This window comes from Aedes aegypti, chromosome 1 (assembly GCF_002204515.2).
Source record: "Aedes aegypti strain LVP_AGWG chromosome 1, AaegL5.0 Primary Assembly, whole genome shotgun sequence".
Classification (NCBI taxonomy): Eukaryota; Metazoa; Arthropoda; class Insecta; order Diptera; family Culicidae; genus Aedes; species Aedes aegypti.
In genome coordinates this window covers 2495925-2516182 of record NC_035107.1, presented here as the reverse complement: position 1 = coordinate 2516182, position 20258 = coordinate 2495925, and the positions used below count along the sequence as shown (strand labels likewise).

At 38.3% G+C, this 20258-nt stretch overlaps 1 protein-coding gene across 1 annotated transcript in view; it reads right to left on the bottom strand.

The window, feature by feature from the left end:
• Positions 1-20258, bottom strand: part of LOC5571578 (tRNA dimethylallyltransferase, mitochondrial) — a 763523-nt gene that overhangs the window by 507634 nt on the left and 235631 nt on the right. The window contains exon 3 of the mRNA XM_021838779.1: positions 15787-16328. Within this exon, the coding sequence (XP_021694471.1) occupies positions 15787-16328 (542 nt within the window). The remainder of the gene's footprint in view (positions 1-15786; positions 16329-20258) is intronic.

Below are 20258 nucleotides of genomic sequence, written 5' to 3'. Positions count from 1 at the left end.
AAAGATCCAATATAGAAGAACACATGGAAATCCCGTAAAGCCATTTCAAAACATGAAAATGTGGTATAGGTCTATCAACCAGGCTTCAAGTGCGTGAGACTTTGTTTGTGAGACACACCGAAAAGAAGCACACGATCATCGTTTTGATGTGCGCTTGAAATGAGACTTCTCTCTTCTCTCTCTTTTCGTGTTTGTCGCATCGCACGTACATAGGAAACCCGAGCGCTGTGCGACTGCATCGTTTGTCGCATTTAGCAATGTGTGAACCGCATGCCACTGTAGCGCATGTATCGTCTCATGAGACTTAGCTCATGAGGCTTCCATATGTACGAGGCAGCTGCGCAAATGTGTAGAATACGGAGAGCGACTGCCGATCGGTACTCTAGGAGCATTTTCGGAACTGGAATGTTGTCGATATCACCGAGAACATTGACAATAAGAGTACACCGCAAAGTAATCCTATCCTTGTGAAAAAAGTTATCAAGCATTTACTATTTGAAAATTTGCCTAATTTTGTTATTATATAATCAACGTCACCTTGACAACTGGTTTTCCTTGAATAACTTTTTTCACAAGTGTCGGATTGTTTCGCGGACTTCGGCAATGTTTTTCATCGTAAAAGTACCTATCGAGGGCTATTTCTAGAATTTTAATAGAGGACAATTTGCGACTTCTGACGTTTTTTTCTTAGTAAACGTTAGTTTTCCCAAAATAAATCCCTTATAAACTTTGAACGGCTCGCGTTAAATTATAGTTTCACTGGTCGAGTTGAAATTTTGCACAGTTATTATGGGACCCTAATGCAATCCAAAAAGTGAACTGAAGCGATAATCTGAATTTTGTCGCACGCTACTGCCCAATGTTTGGCTTGCGGGCCGCGTCTAACCCACAACTTAAACACTTTTCTTATGTTTGACCCGTTCACTATTCTTCCAATCTGTTTTAGTTTTAAGTTTAGTTTTACACTATTTTTTTCGAATCAAATATTTATGATTTTAACCCGTATCCGACCGGGTTATTTTCTTTTCGATTTGCAAACTTCTTTCACTATATGAAATCCATACTCTTCTATTTTCCTATGCTGGGGAAAGTGGTCCAAAATTTTGCATGTGGCCGGAGTTATTCCGGTGTCCTCCTGGGTCAAGTCGGGTAAAAAATTGATCAACTTCCTTTCCCGAACAGTTTTATAATACTAAACTGTCATTTAACAACTCAAGTTTTGTAGGAAGCAATTGTGCAACATGAAAGATATTCAAGTGATTAAAGGAGTCACTTTTATGGAAGCTTCCTTGAAAAACTGAAATATGCCTTCCGGAAGATCCGGAACATCCACAACACCGCAATTTTTGAAAATTCTTTGTTTTCACTTGCCATGAACAGTATCAGTATTTAGGCCACCATGTGACTCTACTGTATGGTCCCCCGAACGATCCGGAACGTCCTTAAAACTGGCCTTATCATGGAAGATGTCTTGGAAATGATCGTTGTTTTTTTTTATTTCACTGGTTTTCTACATTCAAGAACGAAACTAATATTTCGAACGCTTTATGATCAGCTATGGCCACTTGGGGGTATCCGGAACATCCGGTAGGTCCAGGATATTTTCGTAAAGGAAATTTCTTTGACTTTCCTGGGCATAGAGTATCATCGTACCTGTCACACGATATATGTACGAATGCGAAAAATGGCAAATTTGCCAAAGAAAGTTCTCAGTTAATAACTGGGGAAGTGCTCATAAGAACACTATGCTGAGAAGCACGCTCTGTCCCAGTGAGGGCGTTAATGCCAAGAAGAAGAAGAAGCTCATTACGCGTGGATTTTTATGGATAAATTATGAGTGAGATCATGAAAAAAATCCACGTCTTCAGGTGGGATTCGAACAGGTTTTTTTTTTTTATAATCCTATGCAAGATTGTAATCTTATTCAAGATTTCGATAGAATCTTAAATGATAGATATTTTAGCAGATTTATTTTAAAATACACACTGAAAAGCCTTCTTTAATCTTTTCAAAGTAGGATAATCGCAGAAGATTGTTGACAATTTTCATAAATTTTGAGTCATGCTCTCCAACATCCTAAGCTGGATTTTGAATAATACTAAGTCGGATTCTGAAAATGTTTTTTTTTATTTTAGGAATCATTCTCACAGTCTACAAAAAATTACGATGAACCCTTCAAAATTTTCTTGGAGAGATTGTTACATTATTTCGAAAGGGACTTTTGAAATATCCAGCGTCAAAATATTTAGCAGCATTTTTTTTCTATTAATAAAAAATCAAATTTATCAAATTTCAAGAATTTGATTTATTAACTTTTATCAGAATTCATGCGAACATTTGTGCACTTAAAAAAGTAGCTCGCTACACAAAATTGTTTCTGCGATTTGGCCCGCAGTTTGTCTTATGGGATTTCATCAATGGATTGCATTTTTCTTTCATGTCCACAGTTGTAAAGTAAATTAATTTTATTTTGTATGGAGAAAAGCATCTAACATCAAATTTCTCGAGTAACGAAACTGTGACTAAGCTGATCATAAGCAAATCGGATAAAAACGGGACAAAAGAATAACAAAAAACGGAACAATCTTGGAAGACGAAACGTACTTCAATTGTTGTTGTCCCAATCTATTCAACTAAAATCTTAAGTAAACAGGCGTTGCAGAATTCGCTCTCATTTGAGAATGAAGCACGATCAAAGCAAGCAAAGAAAAACATCCCATCTGTTGCGGTCCACGATCGTCATTGTATCGCAAGGTGTAACAAGTCTGATAAATGGAAGCAGCGAGCGAGAGCCCCAACGAGAGAGCGATGATAAAATCCATTTTTCTCGCTTGTTTACCGTTGGGGATAGGCGTTTTTCTTTACTGACACGATAAACAATCCACGAACTTCCAATAGCAATAGTGTCCCCCAGGCTTGGAGCATGTTTAGAGGGGTTTTATCATGCACTACTATCCCCCCAATCTGATCAAAGTTGTAGCAGTATACGATAAACAGTCTCTCATAATGTGCAGCATGTTATGATAGTTACAGAGAGCGATACGTGAGAGATTCTCTCAATTTTCTCAGGATTCAATCCCTGTAAGTAAACATGAAGGTTAGTTTAGTTGAAGTTGCTGAAGGTTAGTAAATATATTTTATGAGACAAGAACACCATAATTTGTATTTGAATCTGAAGAATCAGCACGTTGATTTTGTTATGAAAAACTAACGTGTAATTGAATTATCGATTCAACATATCCAACATACAAACATATCCTGTTTTCAGCATCAAGTTTATGTCAAAATTTGATATCAATTTAACATTATTATATTCGATATCATATTTTGTTTTGGTTTTGTTATCTTTTTTTTTATGTGACAGTTTATATTATTACTGTTTCATCTTTAAAAGCTATGATAATATACTATATAATGCATTCATCTTTTTGAAGGCTTGTTTTGGTATCAAACAATAATATTAATAACTCAGTACGTTCTCAATTTGTCCTCAATGATAGCAAAACTGTTTTCAATTGGCTGTTACTGATAGCAAAAACAGTTTTCAATTTGATTTCACGGGAACATATTTCTGCTCTCCGTTTTGATATTTCAACCGTTAAAACGACCAAAATGACAACCAACTGAGTTATCAAAATCCGCGACATTACAACATCAAAATGATCTCAAGCTTTGTTCGGGACTTGTTTCTAAGTGTGTTCTTTGAGGGGTCTGAAAGATACAGTTGCAACTACATAACTGCAACTTTTGAAGATTTTTGAATATTTGCAGCACAGTCATTACCCAGCACAAGTATAAACATGGGTTTTATGCAATAAAAAAAAACATAAAATCTTCTAATTCTATGTTGTATCGGCTACCAGACTCTACACCAGAGCAAATTTGTGTTAAAAATGATATAAAATAATATGTGTAGTTCCCAAGATTTTATTCAATTTTTATATTGAAAACTGGATATATACGATTTTTGAGCATATAGGCGTAAAAATAAAAGTGACATGTTTGCAAATAATTGCTTGCGTCTTTATGAGCAATTTAAGTACATCTTACAGGGTTGTTCATGGAAAATAATGAAATTGGTGCTTGAGACAGTTTTGCGATTATGTTTATATAATATGTCGTTTATGTCAATTACAGCTCTTTTAGTTAAGAACAACTTTGCTAAAATGGCTTGATTTTACAGATTTAATTTTTATCTCGCATCTCCTTGCATTCAACGCACTATGGAACGTCTCGTACAATAGGGCTCTGCACAACAATTATTCGCTCTCCTTCGCTCCTTCATGAAAAAAGTAAACAACAAGGCCAGTAAAAGTCAAAATGACATACAAAATCAAACAGTGCAGAGCCCCATACAGTTCAAATCGTTGTAAAACAAAAATAACGCGCTAAGTTTTTGGAGCTTTGAAACCAGTACCTATCACATGAACAGCGCATGAGACATGTCACATATCGGATAGCGCATGAAACAGCACATGTGCAGTCAAGCTCGTGTACACATTGCGACAATGTTGCTATGAGATTTAACTTCGTGAGACACATTGGAATATTAAGAGCATGCGATTTGTCGCACTCATAACAGTTTAGTTGTGTATGCTCTGTTTGTGTCGCTGTCCATAATACAAAGAGAAATGCGACAGCCGATCGCATTGCTCACGGTCTCATCGGTGCGGTCGTGAGATTTCGGGAAGCCTGTTATTAACATAGAAAAAGGTTCTAAGTACTTTATTTAATGGTTCCGTTCCAAGAAACGAAGAAACGATTTCTTCCAAAAAGTTATCCGACGTTATCTCCAACTTTCGTAAACACAAATAACAGATAAATAATAAATGTACAGAGCAGGAATGCAATTGCTGTTTCATGATGTAAGATTTAACATTGAAATTGTTGTATTTATATTGTTGTCGAATCATTCAAACGAACATAATTAAACAGAAGAAAACTTGACTGACAAGAATAACATTACATAACATTTTTATTCACATATTATCAATGTTATTGTTCATTTGGGACTGCTTAAGTTGATAGAAATCGTAAATATAACTGTTAGTATTTTAATGTTCGTTAATCACGACGTTCGACAACGGACTAGATGTTTAGCTTGCGAATGATCCTAGACAAATTTCGGGAGTATAACTTGCAGACTCACCATCTGTTTATTGATTTCAAGGCGGCGTACGACTCAGTGAAAAGAAATGGCAGATAAGCTTTGGCAGATAATGTCTGAAAATGGTTTTCCGGCGAAACTAATTAGGCTGATACGTGCTACGCTGGATGGTTCGAAATCAAGTGTTCGTATCGCAGACGAGATGTCAACCTCGTTCGTGACATTAGACGGATTGAAGCAGGGCGACGCACTTTCGAATTTACTGTTCAACATTGTACTTGAGGGTGCTATTAGGAGATCTGGCGTGCAAAGAAATGACACTATTATCACAAGGTCGCACATGCTCCTTGGCTTTGCGGACGATATAGACCTGATTGGAATCGATCGCAGGCCAGTGGAAGAGGCCTTCGTGCCTCTGAAGAGGGAGACAGCGAGGATAGACCTGACCATCAATTCTACCAAAACGAAGTATATGATTACAGGTAGAGATAGAGTCAGGCATGGTGGTGTAAGTGCTGAGGTAGTGTTTGATGGGGATGTGTTTGAAGAATTTGTTTACCTTGGAACACTTGTGACATGTGACAATGACGTTTCTCGCGAAGTGAAAATACGTGTTGCGGCTGCGAATAGGGCCTTTTACGGACTACGTAACCAGCTTAGGTCCCGCAGCTTGCAAACCGAAACAAAATTCGCCCTGTATAAAACATTGATTCTTTCGGTGGCTCTCTACGGGCACGAAGCGTGGACGTTAAAAGAGTCAGACCGGAAAACTCTCGGTGTTTTCGAGCGTAAAGTGCTGCGGACAATACTCGGTGGGAAACTCGAAAATGGTGTGTGGCGCAGACGCATGAATCACGAGTTGTATCAAGTGTACAAATATGCGAATATTATCAAGCGTGTAAAATACGGCAGACTTCAGTGGGCTGGTCACTGCGAATGTCAGAAGAAAGAATTGCGAAAATAATATTCAGCAGGGAACCAGGTAGAGGTCGGCGGCTTCGGAGAAGACCACGAATACGCTGGCTGAACGCAGTGGAACCTGGCGACCCTAAACGTTCGGGGCAACTGGAGAAGTTTCGCCCAAGACCGACGAAGATGGAGCTCTACAATACGCCCGGCAATGGCGTGATGCTACGCTGTAGCCATCAAGGTATCAAGGTAGGTATTTTAATGTATTGTTCAAACGGTAACTCCATTACCCACTTGCGTGTACATGTTCCTTTCTTTCTTTCTTTGCTGCCATTACGTCCCCACTGGGACATAGCCAATTTCTCAGCTTAGCGTTCGTATGAGCACTTTCACAGTTATTAAGTGAGAGCTTTTTTTTGCCAAAGTTGCCCTTTTCGCATTCGCATATCGTGTGGCAAGGTACGGTGATACTCTATGCACAGGGAAGTTGAGGAAATTTCCATTGCGAAAATATCCTGGACCGACCGAGAATCCATCCCAGATACCATCAACTTGGCTTTAATTGGTAGCTGCGGACTTTATCACTTGGTTAAGGAAGGCCCCATACATATATATTATAGTTATATAAATTATGTTGGAAACACTGGCCAAGTTCTCAACTAAAAGGATGATCATTAACTCTTTAAGATAGATCTAAAGAGTACTGAAACTTCGTCGAAGACAGCATTGAGCTATCTTTTAGCACATACGAGATATTCAATAATACCTCAAAAAATGAATTCTCATAAGTTCTAATGTTCGCGTAGTAGTAGTGCGCCTAATTGGAGACTGTATTCGAATGTCAACTGGACACGAAAGAAGGAAAGCATAAGAAGGAGCTGATGTATCACATAATGCTATCCCACTTCGTTCAAAAGAGAATCGAAGTTATTTTTAGACATGGATTCGTGCGTTTAAGTTTGAAGGGGGATGTTTGCATGTGTTGGATAAAATGAAGTAAAACGTTATAATACAAAATGCTGCCGGTAGGCACAATACAATTATTGTATTGTTCTTATGCAGAGATTGTATTAGGTGGGGCCTTGCAATTTTTGTAAGAGATTTTTATTTTGCGTGTACGGTCGAATACCTCATCCATCACTAACAAAACACTCCTACCTCCAAGATAGCTGTGGGAAATGCAGGAGATTCTCCGGTTTTCTAGTAACAACGGCTAACTAATCAACATTCCTTCCTCTCCCCGATGGACATAAGAACGTGGCCGGCGCCGTTATCAATCTATAAATATCAAGGGTAGTGTGATTGTACATTGAAGATGGAAAAAAGCTAAAACCCAAGCTTCATCTTGAGTGGTTCTCTGTGCAATATCACTATCCTGATTGATCACGGAGTAGCGACTACGAAGTGTATGTTCCATCAGTTGATCGTTTTTAATCGTTTTTATATTGGTAGCTGCACGGAATCATAAGCTACTTACAAGGACTACAAATTGGATTTATGAAATGCTCAAAAACTTGAATCTCCACTCGATATTGCTTCAAGTTGCAATTCGGAGATTGAGTGTATGCGGATGCTGAATGATAGATCTAAATTTTCAGCAGTCGTACCTTATTGTGCACCATGTTTGCAAATAAACTGATGTGAAGCTAAAATTACGTATTAATTAATTTTTGCTATTTGCAGAACCTGATTCTAAAATCGGCCTTTGGAACTACAAAATACATTTGTCAATGAAATATTGACCTGATCCAAGACCTGCTCAAAGGTCAAAAACGTAAGGGGTACTCAGAAAAGAAAAAAAAAACATAGCAGGCGTCGATAATGAATGCGAGGCAATAAAACTGCCTCCGTCCATTTGCAAGTTCAAGCTGAAATAACTCGAACCCGTCCAATCCTATCCATCCTTGGCCCTTTGCTTTAATAATCGATTGCCCTATTCAGCATAGCACCACATAAATCATCCGGAAAGTTGTACATTAATATGAATATATTTCCCCGATGCCAGCCCAGCAGTAAAGTGCAATAACGAACGATTCACACTCACTTCAGAGTGTCTGACTGTCCAGTTCAGTTTTAGCGCAGTCTCCATCGCTAGACGTCGACGACGACGACGATGCGGAAAAACGACAACGACTGCCGCGTCTACAGCCAGCGACGTCAAGATTCCTTCGTCTTGTCCGACAAAATGCACCTTTTCCACCAGAGCGCCCCCAAAAAGTGAAAAAGAAGGGACAAACACTCAACAGGAAAATGCTATTAACCTTTCCGGAACGTAAAACTCTACACCCGGGAAGAAAACTCTCCTTCCAGACCCGAGAGCTCAAACGGGAGCAAAATAACCATTTCAGACACACGCGGCTCCCTCTGTCTGTCCCGGCGGGTGAACTCCGGGTCCGGTCCCGAATGCAATCCCACTGTCCGGGTGTCGCTGTCCCGAGGAATGACTTTATGGCGATGCAGTGAATAGCATTTTTATGCGTTTCTTATCCCTCTCGGGAGCACGCGCGCACACTGCGGCCTACTGCGATGGGTCTGAAGCATTTCCGCTTGGATCAAAGCAAACCTTGAATTTCTTAATTTTGAGATTCATCCTAAGGGAAACGCATACTAACATTGTATTTTGACCGATTTCGTGCCGCAGAATCTCCCACAGTGCGAACTTAGTGCAGCATCCGACATATTGCAGAGGTGGGCGATCGTTCATGCACATTTCACCGACGACCGACGACGCTGCACTGCATTTTTTCCGCTTGATGCCACCCACCGACGTCGCCTCGTATGCCATAGCATAGACTACTAGAGGATAGAAGGTAGAGATGGCCGGCAGGTAGGGTACAGCCAGCAGCATACACCACTTTCAGTCTTTTCCCATCTTTACGGATCATTCCGGGGCCGGGAATGGCAATGTGTAGGTGGAGTCTCCCTCGATGGTGACGAAGACGACGCGTGCCAGGGGTTCCCAAACGAAATAGAAATCGAATCGAAATCGAATCGAAATCGAATCGAAATCGAATCGAAATCGAATCGAAATCGAATCGAAATCGAATCGAAATCGAATCGAAATCGAATCGAATCGAATCGAAATCGAATCGAAATCGAATCGAAATCGAATCGAAATCGAATCGAAATCGAATCGAAATCGAATCGAAATCGAATCGAATCGAATCGAAATCGAATCGAAATCGAATCGAAATCGAATCGAAATCGAATCGAAATCGAATCGAAATCGAATCGAAATCGAATCGAAATCGAATCGAAATCGAATCGAAATCGAATCGAAATCGAATCGAAATCGAATCGAAATCGATCGAAATCGAATCGAAATCGAATCGAAATCGAATCGAAATCGAATCGAAATCGAATCGAAATCGAATCGAAATCGAATCGAAATCGAATCGAAATCGAATCGAAATCGAATCGAAATCGAATCGAAATCGAATCGAAATCGAATCGAAATCGAATCGAAATCGAATCGAAATCGAATCGAAATCGAATCGAAATCGAATCGAAATCGAATCGAAATCGAATCGAAATCGAATCGAAATCGAATCGAAATCGAATCGAAATCGAATCGAAATCGAATCGAAATCGAATCGAAATCGAATCGAAATCGAATCGAAATCGAATCGAAATCGAATCGAAATCGAATCGAAATCGAATCGAAATCGAATCGAAATCGAATCGAAATCGAATCGAAATCGAATCGAAATCGAATCGAAATCGAATCGAAATCGAATCGAAATCGAATCGAAATCGAATCGAAATCGAATCGAAATCGAATCGAAATCGAATCGAAATCGAATCGAAATCGAATCGAAATCGAATCGAAATCGAATCGAAATCGAATCGAAATCGAATCGAAATCGAATCGAAATCGAATCGAAATCGAATCGAATCGAATCGAAATCGAATCGAAATCGAATCGAAATCGAATCGAAATCGAATCGAAATCGAATCGAAATCGAATCGAAATCGAATCGAAATCGAATCGAAATCGAATCGAAATCGAATCGAAATCGAATCGAAATCGAATCGAAATCGAATCGAAATCGAATCGAAATCGAATCGAATCGAATCGATCGAAATCGAATCGAAATCGAATCGAAATCGAATCGAAATCGAATCGAAATCGAATCGAAATCGAATCGAAATCGAATCGAAATCGAATCGAAATCGAATCGAAATCGAATCGAAATCGAATCGAATCGAAATCGAATCGAAATCGAATCGAAATCGAATCGAAATCGAATCGAAATCGAATCGAAATCGAATCGAAATCGAATCGAAATCGAATCGAAATCGAATCGAAATCGAATCGAAATCGAATCGAAATCGAATCGAAATCGAATCGAAATCGAATCGAAATCGAATCGAAATCGAATCGAAATCGAATCGAAATCGAATCGAAATCGAATCGAAATCGAATCGAAATCGAATCGAAATCGAATCGAAATCGAATCGAAATCGAATCGAAATCGAATCGAAATCGAATCGAAATCGAATCGAAATCGAATCGAAATCGAATCGAAATCGAATCGAAATCGAATCGAAATCGAATCGAAATCGAATCGAAATCGAATCGAAATCGAATCGAAATCGAATCGAAATCGAATCGAAATCGAATCGAAATCGAATCGAAATCGAATCGAAATCGAATCGAAATCGAATCGAAATCGAATCGAAATCGAATCGAAATCGAATCGAAATCGAATCATCGAAATCGAATCGAAATCGAATCGAAATCGAATCGAAAATCGAATCGAAATCGAATCGAAATCGAATCGAAATCGAATCGAAATCGAATCGAAATCGAATCGAAATCGAATCGAAATCGAATCGAAATCGAATCGAAATCGAATCGAAATCGAATCGAATCGAATCGAAATCGAATCGAAATCGAATCGAAATCGAATCGAAATCGAATCGAAATCGAATCGAAATCGAATCGAAATCGAATCGAAATCGAATCGAAATCGAATCGAAATCGAATCGAAATCGAATCGAAATCGAATCGAAATCGAATCGAAATCGAATCGAAATCGAATCGAAATCGAATCGAAATCGAATCGAAATCGAATCGAAATCGAATCGAAATCGAATCGAAATCGAATCGAAATCGAATCGAAATCGAATCGAAATCGAATCGAAATCGAATCGAAATCGAATCGAAATCGAATCGAAATCGAATCGAAATCGAAATCGAATCGAAATCGAATCGAAATCGAATCGAAATCGAATCGAAATCGAATCGAAATCGAATCGAAATCGAATCGAAATCGAATCGAAATCGAATCGAAATCGAATCGAAATCGAATCGAAATCGAATCGAAATCGAATCGAAATCGAATCGAAATCGAATCGAAATCGAATCGAAATCGAATCGAAATCGAATCGAAATCGAATCGAAATCGAATCGAAATCGAATCGAAATCGAATCGAAATCGAATCGAAATCGAATCGAAATCGAATCGAAATCGAATCGAAATCGAATCGAAATCGAATCGAAATCGAATCGAAATCGAATCGAAATCGAATCGAAATCGAATCGAAATCGAATCGAAATCGAATCGAAATCGAATCGAAATCGAATCGAAATCGAATCGAAATCGAATCGAAATCGAATCGAAATCGAATCGAAATCGAATCGAAATCGAATCGAAATCGAATCGAAATCGAATCGAAATCGAATCGAAATCGAATCGAATCGAAATCGAATCGAAATCGAATCGAAATCGAATCGAAATCGAATCGAAATCGAATCGAAATCGAATCGAAATCGAATCGAAATCGAATCGAAATCGAATCGAAATCGAATCGAAATCGAATCGAAATCGAATCGAAATCGAATCGAAATCGAATCGAAATCGAATCGAAATCGAATCGAAATCGAATCGAAATCGAATCGAAATCGAATCGAAATCGAATCGAAATCGAATCGAAATCGAATCGAAATCGAATCGAAATCGAATCGAAATCGAATCGAAATCGAATCGAAATCGAATCGAAATCGAATCGAAATCGAATCGAAATCGAATCGAAATCGAATCGAAATCGAATCGAAATCGAATCGAAATCGAATCGAAATCGAATCGAATCGAATCGAAATCGAATCGAAATCGAATCGAAATCGAATCGAAATCGAATCGAAATCGAATCGAAATCGAATCGAAATCGAATCGAAATCGAATCGAAATCGAATCGAAATCGAATCGAAATCGAATCGAATCGAATCGAAATCGAATCGAAATCGAATCGAAATCGAATCGAAATCGAATCGAAATCGAATCGAAATCGAATCGAAATCGAATCGAAATCGAATCGAAATCGAATCGAAATCGAATCGAAATCGAATCGAAATCGAATCGAAATCGAATCGAAATCGAATCGAAATCGAATCGAAATCGAATCGAAATCGAATCGAAATCGAATCGAAATCGAATCGAAATCGAATCGAAATCGAATCGAAATCGAATCGAAATCGAATCGAAATCGAATCGAAATCGAATCGAAATCGAATCGAAATCGAATCGAAATCGAATCGAAATCGAATCGAAATCGAATCGAAATCGAATCGAAATCGAATCGAAATCGAATCGAAATCGAATCGAAATCGAATCGAAATCGAATCGAAATCGAATCGAAATCGAATCGAAATCGAATCGAAATCGAATCGAAATCGAATCGAAATCGAATCGAAATCGAATCGAAATCGAATCGAAATCGAATCGAAATCGAATCGAAATCGAATCGAAATCGAATCGAAATCGAATCGAAATCGAATCGAAATCGAATCGAAATCGAATCGAAATCGAATCGAAATCGAATCGAAATCGAATCGAAATCGAATCGAAATCGAATCGAAATCGAATCGAAATCGAATCGAAATCGAATCGAAATCGAATCGAAATCGAATCGAAATCGAATCGAAATCGAATCGAAATCGAATCGAAATCGAATCGAAATCGAATCGAAATCGAATCGAAATCGAATCGAAATCGAATCGAAATCGAATCGAAATCGAATCGAAATCGAATCGAAATCGAATCGAAATCGAATCGAAATCGAATCGAAATCGAATCGAAATCGAATCGAAATCGAATCGAAATCGAATCGAAATCGAATCGAAATCGAATCGAAATCGAATCGAAATCGAATCGAATCGAATCGAATCGAATCGAAATCGAATCGAAATCGAATCGAAATCGAATCGAAATCGAATCGAAATCGAATCGAAATCGAATCGAAATCGAATCGAAATCGAATCGAAATCGAATCGAAATCGAATCGAAATCGAATCGAAATCGAATCGAAATCGAATCGAAATCGAATCGAAATCGAATCGAAATCGAATCGAAATCGAATCGAAATCGAATCGAAATCGAATCGAAATCGAATCGAAATCGAATCGAAATCGAATCGAAATCGAATCGAAATCGAATCGAAATCGAATCGAAATCGAATCGAAATCGAATCGAAATCGAATCGAATCGAAATCGAATCGAAATCGAATCGAAATCGAATCGAAATCGAATCGAAATCGAATCGAAATCGAATCGAAATCGAATCGAAATCGAATCGAAATCGAATCGAAATCGAATCGAAATCGAATCGAAATCGAATCGAAATCGAATCGAAATCGAATCGAAATCGAATCGAAATCGAATCGAAATCGAATCGAAATCGAATCGAAATCGAATCGAAATCGAATCGAAATCGAATCGAAATCGAATCGAAATCGAATCGAAATCGAATCGAAATCGAATCGAATCGAAATCGAATCGAAATCGAATCGAATCGAATCGAAATCGAATCGAAATCGAATCGAAATCGAATCGAAATCGAATCGAAATCGAATCGAAATCGAATCGAAATCGAATCGAAATCGAATCGAAATCGAATCGAAATCGAATCGAAATCGAATCGAAATCGAATCGAAATCGAATCGAAATCGAATCGAAATCGAATCGAAATCGAATCGAAATCGAATCGAAATCGAATCGAAATCGAATCGAAATCGAATCGAAATCGAATCGAAATCGAATCGAAATCGAATCGAAATCGAATCGAAATCGAATCGAAATCGAATCGAAATCGAATCGAAATCGAATCGAAATCGAATCGAAATCGAATCGAAATCGAATCGAAATCGAATCGAAATCGAATCGAAATCGAATCGAAATCGAATCGAAATCGAATCGAAATCGAATCGAAATCGAATCGAAATCGAATCGAAATCGAATCGAAATCGAATCGAAATCGAATCGAAATCGAATCGAAATCGAATCGAAATCGAATCGAAATCGAATCGAAATCGAATCGAAATCGAATCGAAATCGAATCGAAATCGAATCGAAATCGAATCGAAATCGAATCGAAATCGAATCGAAATCGAATCGAAATCGAATCGAAATCGAATCGAAATCGAATCGAAATCGAATCGAAATCGAATCGAAATCGAATCGAAATCGAATCGAAATCGAATCGAAATCGAATCGAAATCGAATCGAAATCGAATCGAAATCGAATCGAAATCGAATCGAAATCGAATCGAAATCGAATCGAAATCGAATCGAAATCGAATCGAAATCGAATCGAAATCGAATCGAAATCGAATCGAAATCGAATCGAAATCGAATCGAAATCGAATCGAAATCGAATCGAAATCGAATCGAAATCGAATCGAAATCGAATCGAAATCGAATCGAAATCGAATCGAAATCGAATCGAAATCGAATCGAAATCGAATCGAAATCGAATCGAAATCGAATCGAAATCGAATCGAAATCGAATCGAAATCGAATCGAATCGAATCGAATCGAAATCGAATCGAAATCGAATCGAAATCGAATCGAAATCGAATCGAAATCGAATCGAAATCGAATCGAAATCGAATCGAAATCGAATCGAATCGAAATCGAATCGAAATCGAATCGAAATCGAATCGAAATCGAATCGAAATCGAATCGAAATCGAATCGAAATCGAATCGAAATCGAATCGAAATCGAATCGAAATCGAATCGAAATCGAATCGAAATCGAATCGAAATCGAATCGAATCGAAATCGAATCGAAATCGAATCGAAATCGAATCGAAATCGAATCGAAATCGAATCGAAATCGAATCGAAATCGAATCGAAATCGAATCGAAATCGAATCGAGGTTTGAATGTTTGAGAACCACTGTCGCAAGCCATGCAACCCCAAACCTGCCAGTAGACCGAGAGACCTGGCGACCAGAGCGGAGGTGATGTTATGAATTTCAAAAGTGGTTTGTCAGATGGAATTTCTCAGCACTGAACCGACTGAACTAGAAACAAAAAAAAGTCGGCGAAGGTTCAACTTCTCTCTTGGCATGCGATGCAGAGACCCGAGAGCGACAGACGGGAAACATTTTAATGCAATAGTAGGTACAGGATTCCCCCGCCGCACCGTAGAAGGCTATGGCAGCTGGTGGCAGCAAATTGTCGTCGCCATGGCAAAGGTGGCCACAGGAAGAAGCATTATTATTATTAGGTTGTCGCGCATAAGAATGATCGTAGTAGGCAAGACGCGTCTTCTCGGCGTTTGAGTGGTGTTTGAGAAATGCAATGTTATTGCTATAATGGAATTGAATCTTCGCAATCGGAGGAGGAGGAGATGTGCGAACAAATGCCTCTGGAATTCTGTGAAGATGGACGACCAGTTTCGCAACTTTTTTTTCCGGCATTCTCGGCTTATTTGACATTCAAATACCGACGTAAAAGTCAACAGTAAGATCACAATCCACTCACCTGACAATTTTGCGCTTGTTGTTGGGATGCAGACGATCGGCAGTGACTGGATCCACCCGTCGCAGTACGCCGTGCAAAAGCGTCGACTCGAGTTGTTCCATTTGTTCCGTTGTCATTAGCAACACTTTTTCCGCCTGATCAGCTGCTGCTATCGCGGCAGCTTCAGGTTTTCGGCTCGAATCTTCACCACCTTCACCAATTTCACTTTCGCGTTCTTCTTTTTCTTTTGTACGCACTTTCTTCGCGATCCGCTTCGATTCGCTTTCGTTCTCAGAGTCATCACTTTTGCTTTCTTCCGGCCGACCAGCAGCTGCTGTTCCACTGGTCGAAGGCGTATCATCGCGGGTCAGTTTTGGTTTTTTCTCGGGTTCTTCTTCACCGGCGGAAGTTGTCACCTGGAGTTCGTCAGACGCGCGACGACGCCGGACGCGCTCCTGACGGATGCCACTTCCGACCAGAACCTGCCAGAGGACGCTCTCGATGTAGTAGTTGGTTCCGCCTACTATGATGGGCATCCGGTTTTCGGCCAACAGACGATCGATCTAGTAGTTAAGGTTTTTTGGTTAAGGATCATTACAGAAAAATGATGGGAAACTGAAATAATGTGAACTGTTAATCTGAAATAATGTGAATAAAATAGTTATAGCTATCGAATATCATTCAACAATCTCAATATATATATTTAAATATATATAATATAACAAATTAATATAACAAAGAGAACAGTATCAATCAAGTACAATCAACTCTCCACAGCTAGATATTGAAGGGACTATCGAGTCGGGGAGGTATCGAGTTACAAGGGATTTTCGAGTAAGCCACGAAAACCCACTTTTACACTTGATAATCTCTAACTCGCCATCGAGATGCGGAATATCGAGTAATAGATAATTTACTGTAGAATTAGTTGAGAATCATCTCTCTCTAAACATTTTTGAAGTTCTTGTGATTTTTTTGAAATATTGATATGATTTTTATGATTCCAAAGAAGTTATGATGTCCATGTAGATTATTAGAGTTATGATATTTTTTCAGTCAGATTTCGATGAGGTTACTAAAATTTTAAACATTCTGGTTGAAACTGCAGGACTGGTCAAAATGCTCTACGTCAGTGATGTCAAATGTTTCCCAAGTTCCCAAAATGTGTATTCAATATTGTTCTACGCAATTGTTGGATTCTTGAATGTTATGGAGACTAAGACAATCTGCAATGAGTTTGTCAAGGAACATTTTGAACAAGATTTAGAAAGAAATCCACCAAGAATTTGTCTCTGAGAAACACTGGATCTTTAAGGCGAAGATAAATCGAAGCCAAACCTCAAATTTTCAAAATCGCAAATCTGGAGAACCAAACATCCGTTTGAGCCGTAAACTGGATCGATTGGTCATTACCAGCAAGTGATCAATCGATCAAGTTTTCAGCTTAAACGGATGTTTGGTTCTCCAGATTTGCGGTTTTGAAAATTTGAGATATAGCTTTGATGCACCTTCATCTTAATTATACGGTCTCTTCATTGTCTGTCTTTCTGTCGATTCTGCTTTTCTAGTTGCTATCTTTTTGTTCCATGTCCATATGTTTTCTGTCCCTTTTATCTCGGTTTGACTGCTTCCTGTGTCAATTTCTTCGTATTTTTAGGAATTTATGTTAGATATCTTCCTATATCCTGTCCCATTTTTCACATTACTCGGTTTACCATTTATGTTGTATTCCATTCTTCATATTTCTTTTTTGATACTTATGCAAACTTTCTTTTTGTTGTTTTCCTGATTACTGCCTTTCTGTCTACTCATTTTGACGTTAACTACGTCTTACGGTAATATACTGGGTGTCAATTGAAAATCTAAAATGTTGAGACCGTCACGAAATTATGTAAGACTAGCTTACCTCTAGAATTTTAAAGCGAAAAGCAATGTATAAACTTTCTAAGATTGATAATGTCTATGTTCAACTGCAAAATGATAACAAGGAAAAATAAATTTCCCTGCTTATAAATATGCAAATCGTGTATGAATAGAGAAGAGAGAGAGCTGAGAAGCAGACCTAGTAGAGACGTAATATTAGAAGTAAAGGATAATGGTTATAATTTCATTAACATGACCCCCAATCGTCACGCATAATATAGTTTGGTTTGCTGCCACTTATTTATTGCCAAATACAGTTATACATTAGTACATTGCTGATTAAAAAAATCTTCGAGCTGTTTTAGTTTTTCATAATCACAGTATACACAAAAAAAATGATCGAGGATGGCTGCCCAATATACATAATTCAGATACTTTTCAAATTTCTCCAAAGATTCCTTTTAAGAATCCTTCTACAGATTTCTCCATAGATTCTTCCAAGAAATCCCAAAAGGACTTCTCCAGGGTTCCATCAGGGAGTCCTGCAATTTCTCGAGGGATTTAATCGCTGAAGGAGTCTCTAGACGAACTCCTGAAGGAATTCAAGGGCTTCAGGAGTTCGTCTAGAGACTCCTTCAGCGATTATTCAAGAAATTTCTCTAGGAAAATTTCATCGCTTAATAACTCATAGATTGTTTCGAAAACTCCTCCAGGAATTTCAGTTATTCCTTCCTAGATATCACCTCAACAAAATTCAGATATTTTCCTGAAATTTCTCCAATGATTCTTTCGAAAATTCTCCCAGAAATTCCTCTAGAAGTTCATCAGGAATTCCTCCAGGGATTCTTCCAAGATATACTCCTTCAATTTGTTCAGGAATTCCTAAAGAGGATCTTCCAGCGATTTCTCCTGGAGTTTTTGCAGTGAATTTCTCAGGACTTTCTCCAAAATCCAGCATTTTTTTCTAAGATCATTTTGCCAGGAAATATATTCCAGAATTTCCTTCCAGGGTATTCCAGAAATTCCTTCAAGGTTTTCTTGAAAAAAATAAGTTTAAATTTTACCCACCGGAATGTCTCCAGAGAATACTCCAGAAATTCTACCAAAGATTCATCCAGGGATTCATCCGAAAAATCCCTGGGAGATTTCTCTAGGCATTACCCAAGGCGTCCTCCAGGAATGTCTTATGCAAATGTCTCCAGAGATACCTCCACAGTATTCCTGAAGAAAATCTTTCAGAGATTTCTCAAAACAAGTCTCTAGGGCAATTTCACCACGAAAACTCCTCCAAGGATTTAAGTGAATCTTTCAAAAAATTTTCCTAAACATAAATACATTTCTACTTCTAGAGACTTCTCCAAAGAATCTCTCAAAATGATTCCTCTAGGAATTTGCCCAAGGGAATCCTTGGGAAATTCCTCCAGAGCTCCTTGAGATAATTCTTAACGTATTTCTCTAGTAACGTTTCTCCTGGTAAGGAGAATTTAATTTAAGAGATTTTAACAAAAACTTCTCCAGGCATTAAAGTACTTTCTCCAAGAGTTTCCTTAAAAGATTTCTTCATTTCTTCTTAAAAAATATTTCCCAGAAATTTTTTGGAGAAACCTCCAGTAATTCTCCCAAAGATTTCGTTAAAGAATTCTCAGAAGGATTCCTTCACAGATTTCCTACGCGCATTTCTCGAAATAATTCAGGCCTTTCAGTAATTCCTTCGAAGATTTCACCAGAACAGATATATGTATTCAATTTTCAGAAATACCTCCAGAGATTCCTCCGAGAATCCTCGAGGTATTCTCTGAATTCCTTCAGAGTTACTCCAGGAATTCTTTCTGCAAATAACCGAAACGGCCGCTATGAAAAGCATAGATAGCGCCACCGTAGCCTTGTGCGTTTGAAAGAACAGCAATGCTGTCACAATGTTGAATCCCATATGCAGTGGCGCTTTTGTTTCGATGCGGTGAGCACTGACAAAAACTACCTTCAATGATCCATTATTTTAGAAATTTATCCTAGGATTTGCAAATGAATTACTCCAGAAGCTCCTTTAGGGAGTTCTCAACGAATTTCTTCAGGAACATTTCAACAGGAAATGATTTAATGGTTTTCGGAAACTCGTTCAGAGCATGCAATTTCACCATGAAATGTTTCAGATATTTTCGAAAAGGGTACACCTGGGACTATTCCAGAAATTTTCCAGGGATTCTTCCAACACACCCCAAAGGGACTCCAGCATTTTTTTTTAAGGATTTCTTGTTCCAGAATTTTTCAAGAAATTGCTCTAGGAAAATTCCACCGCTAAATAATTAGGAGATTTTCTTCGAAAAATGTTGCAGGAATTTCAGTAATTCCTCCATAAATTTCATCTTGAAATTTTCCAGAAATTTCTTCAAGGATTCCACTATGGCTTCAATTCTTGTTCGCCATTCCATTGTAAACATGTCTGCTAAAAAATCCCCAAAATATTAGGGCATGATTTGCATTGCACACTCAGATATGAGGTGCCAAAGTTGAGCCTATGGAGAAATACTTGTTTTTATTTACAAAAACTAGTTTACTCAAATGAATATAACTTTTTTTCTATAATACTTACGTAAAATGTTTTTACACCAGCTTACAACAAAAGCTTCCTA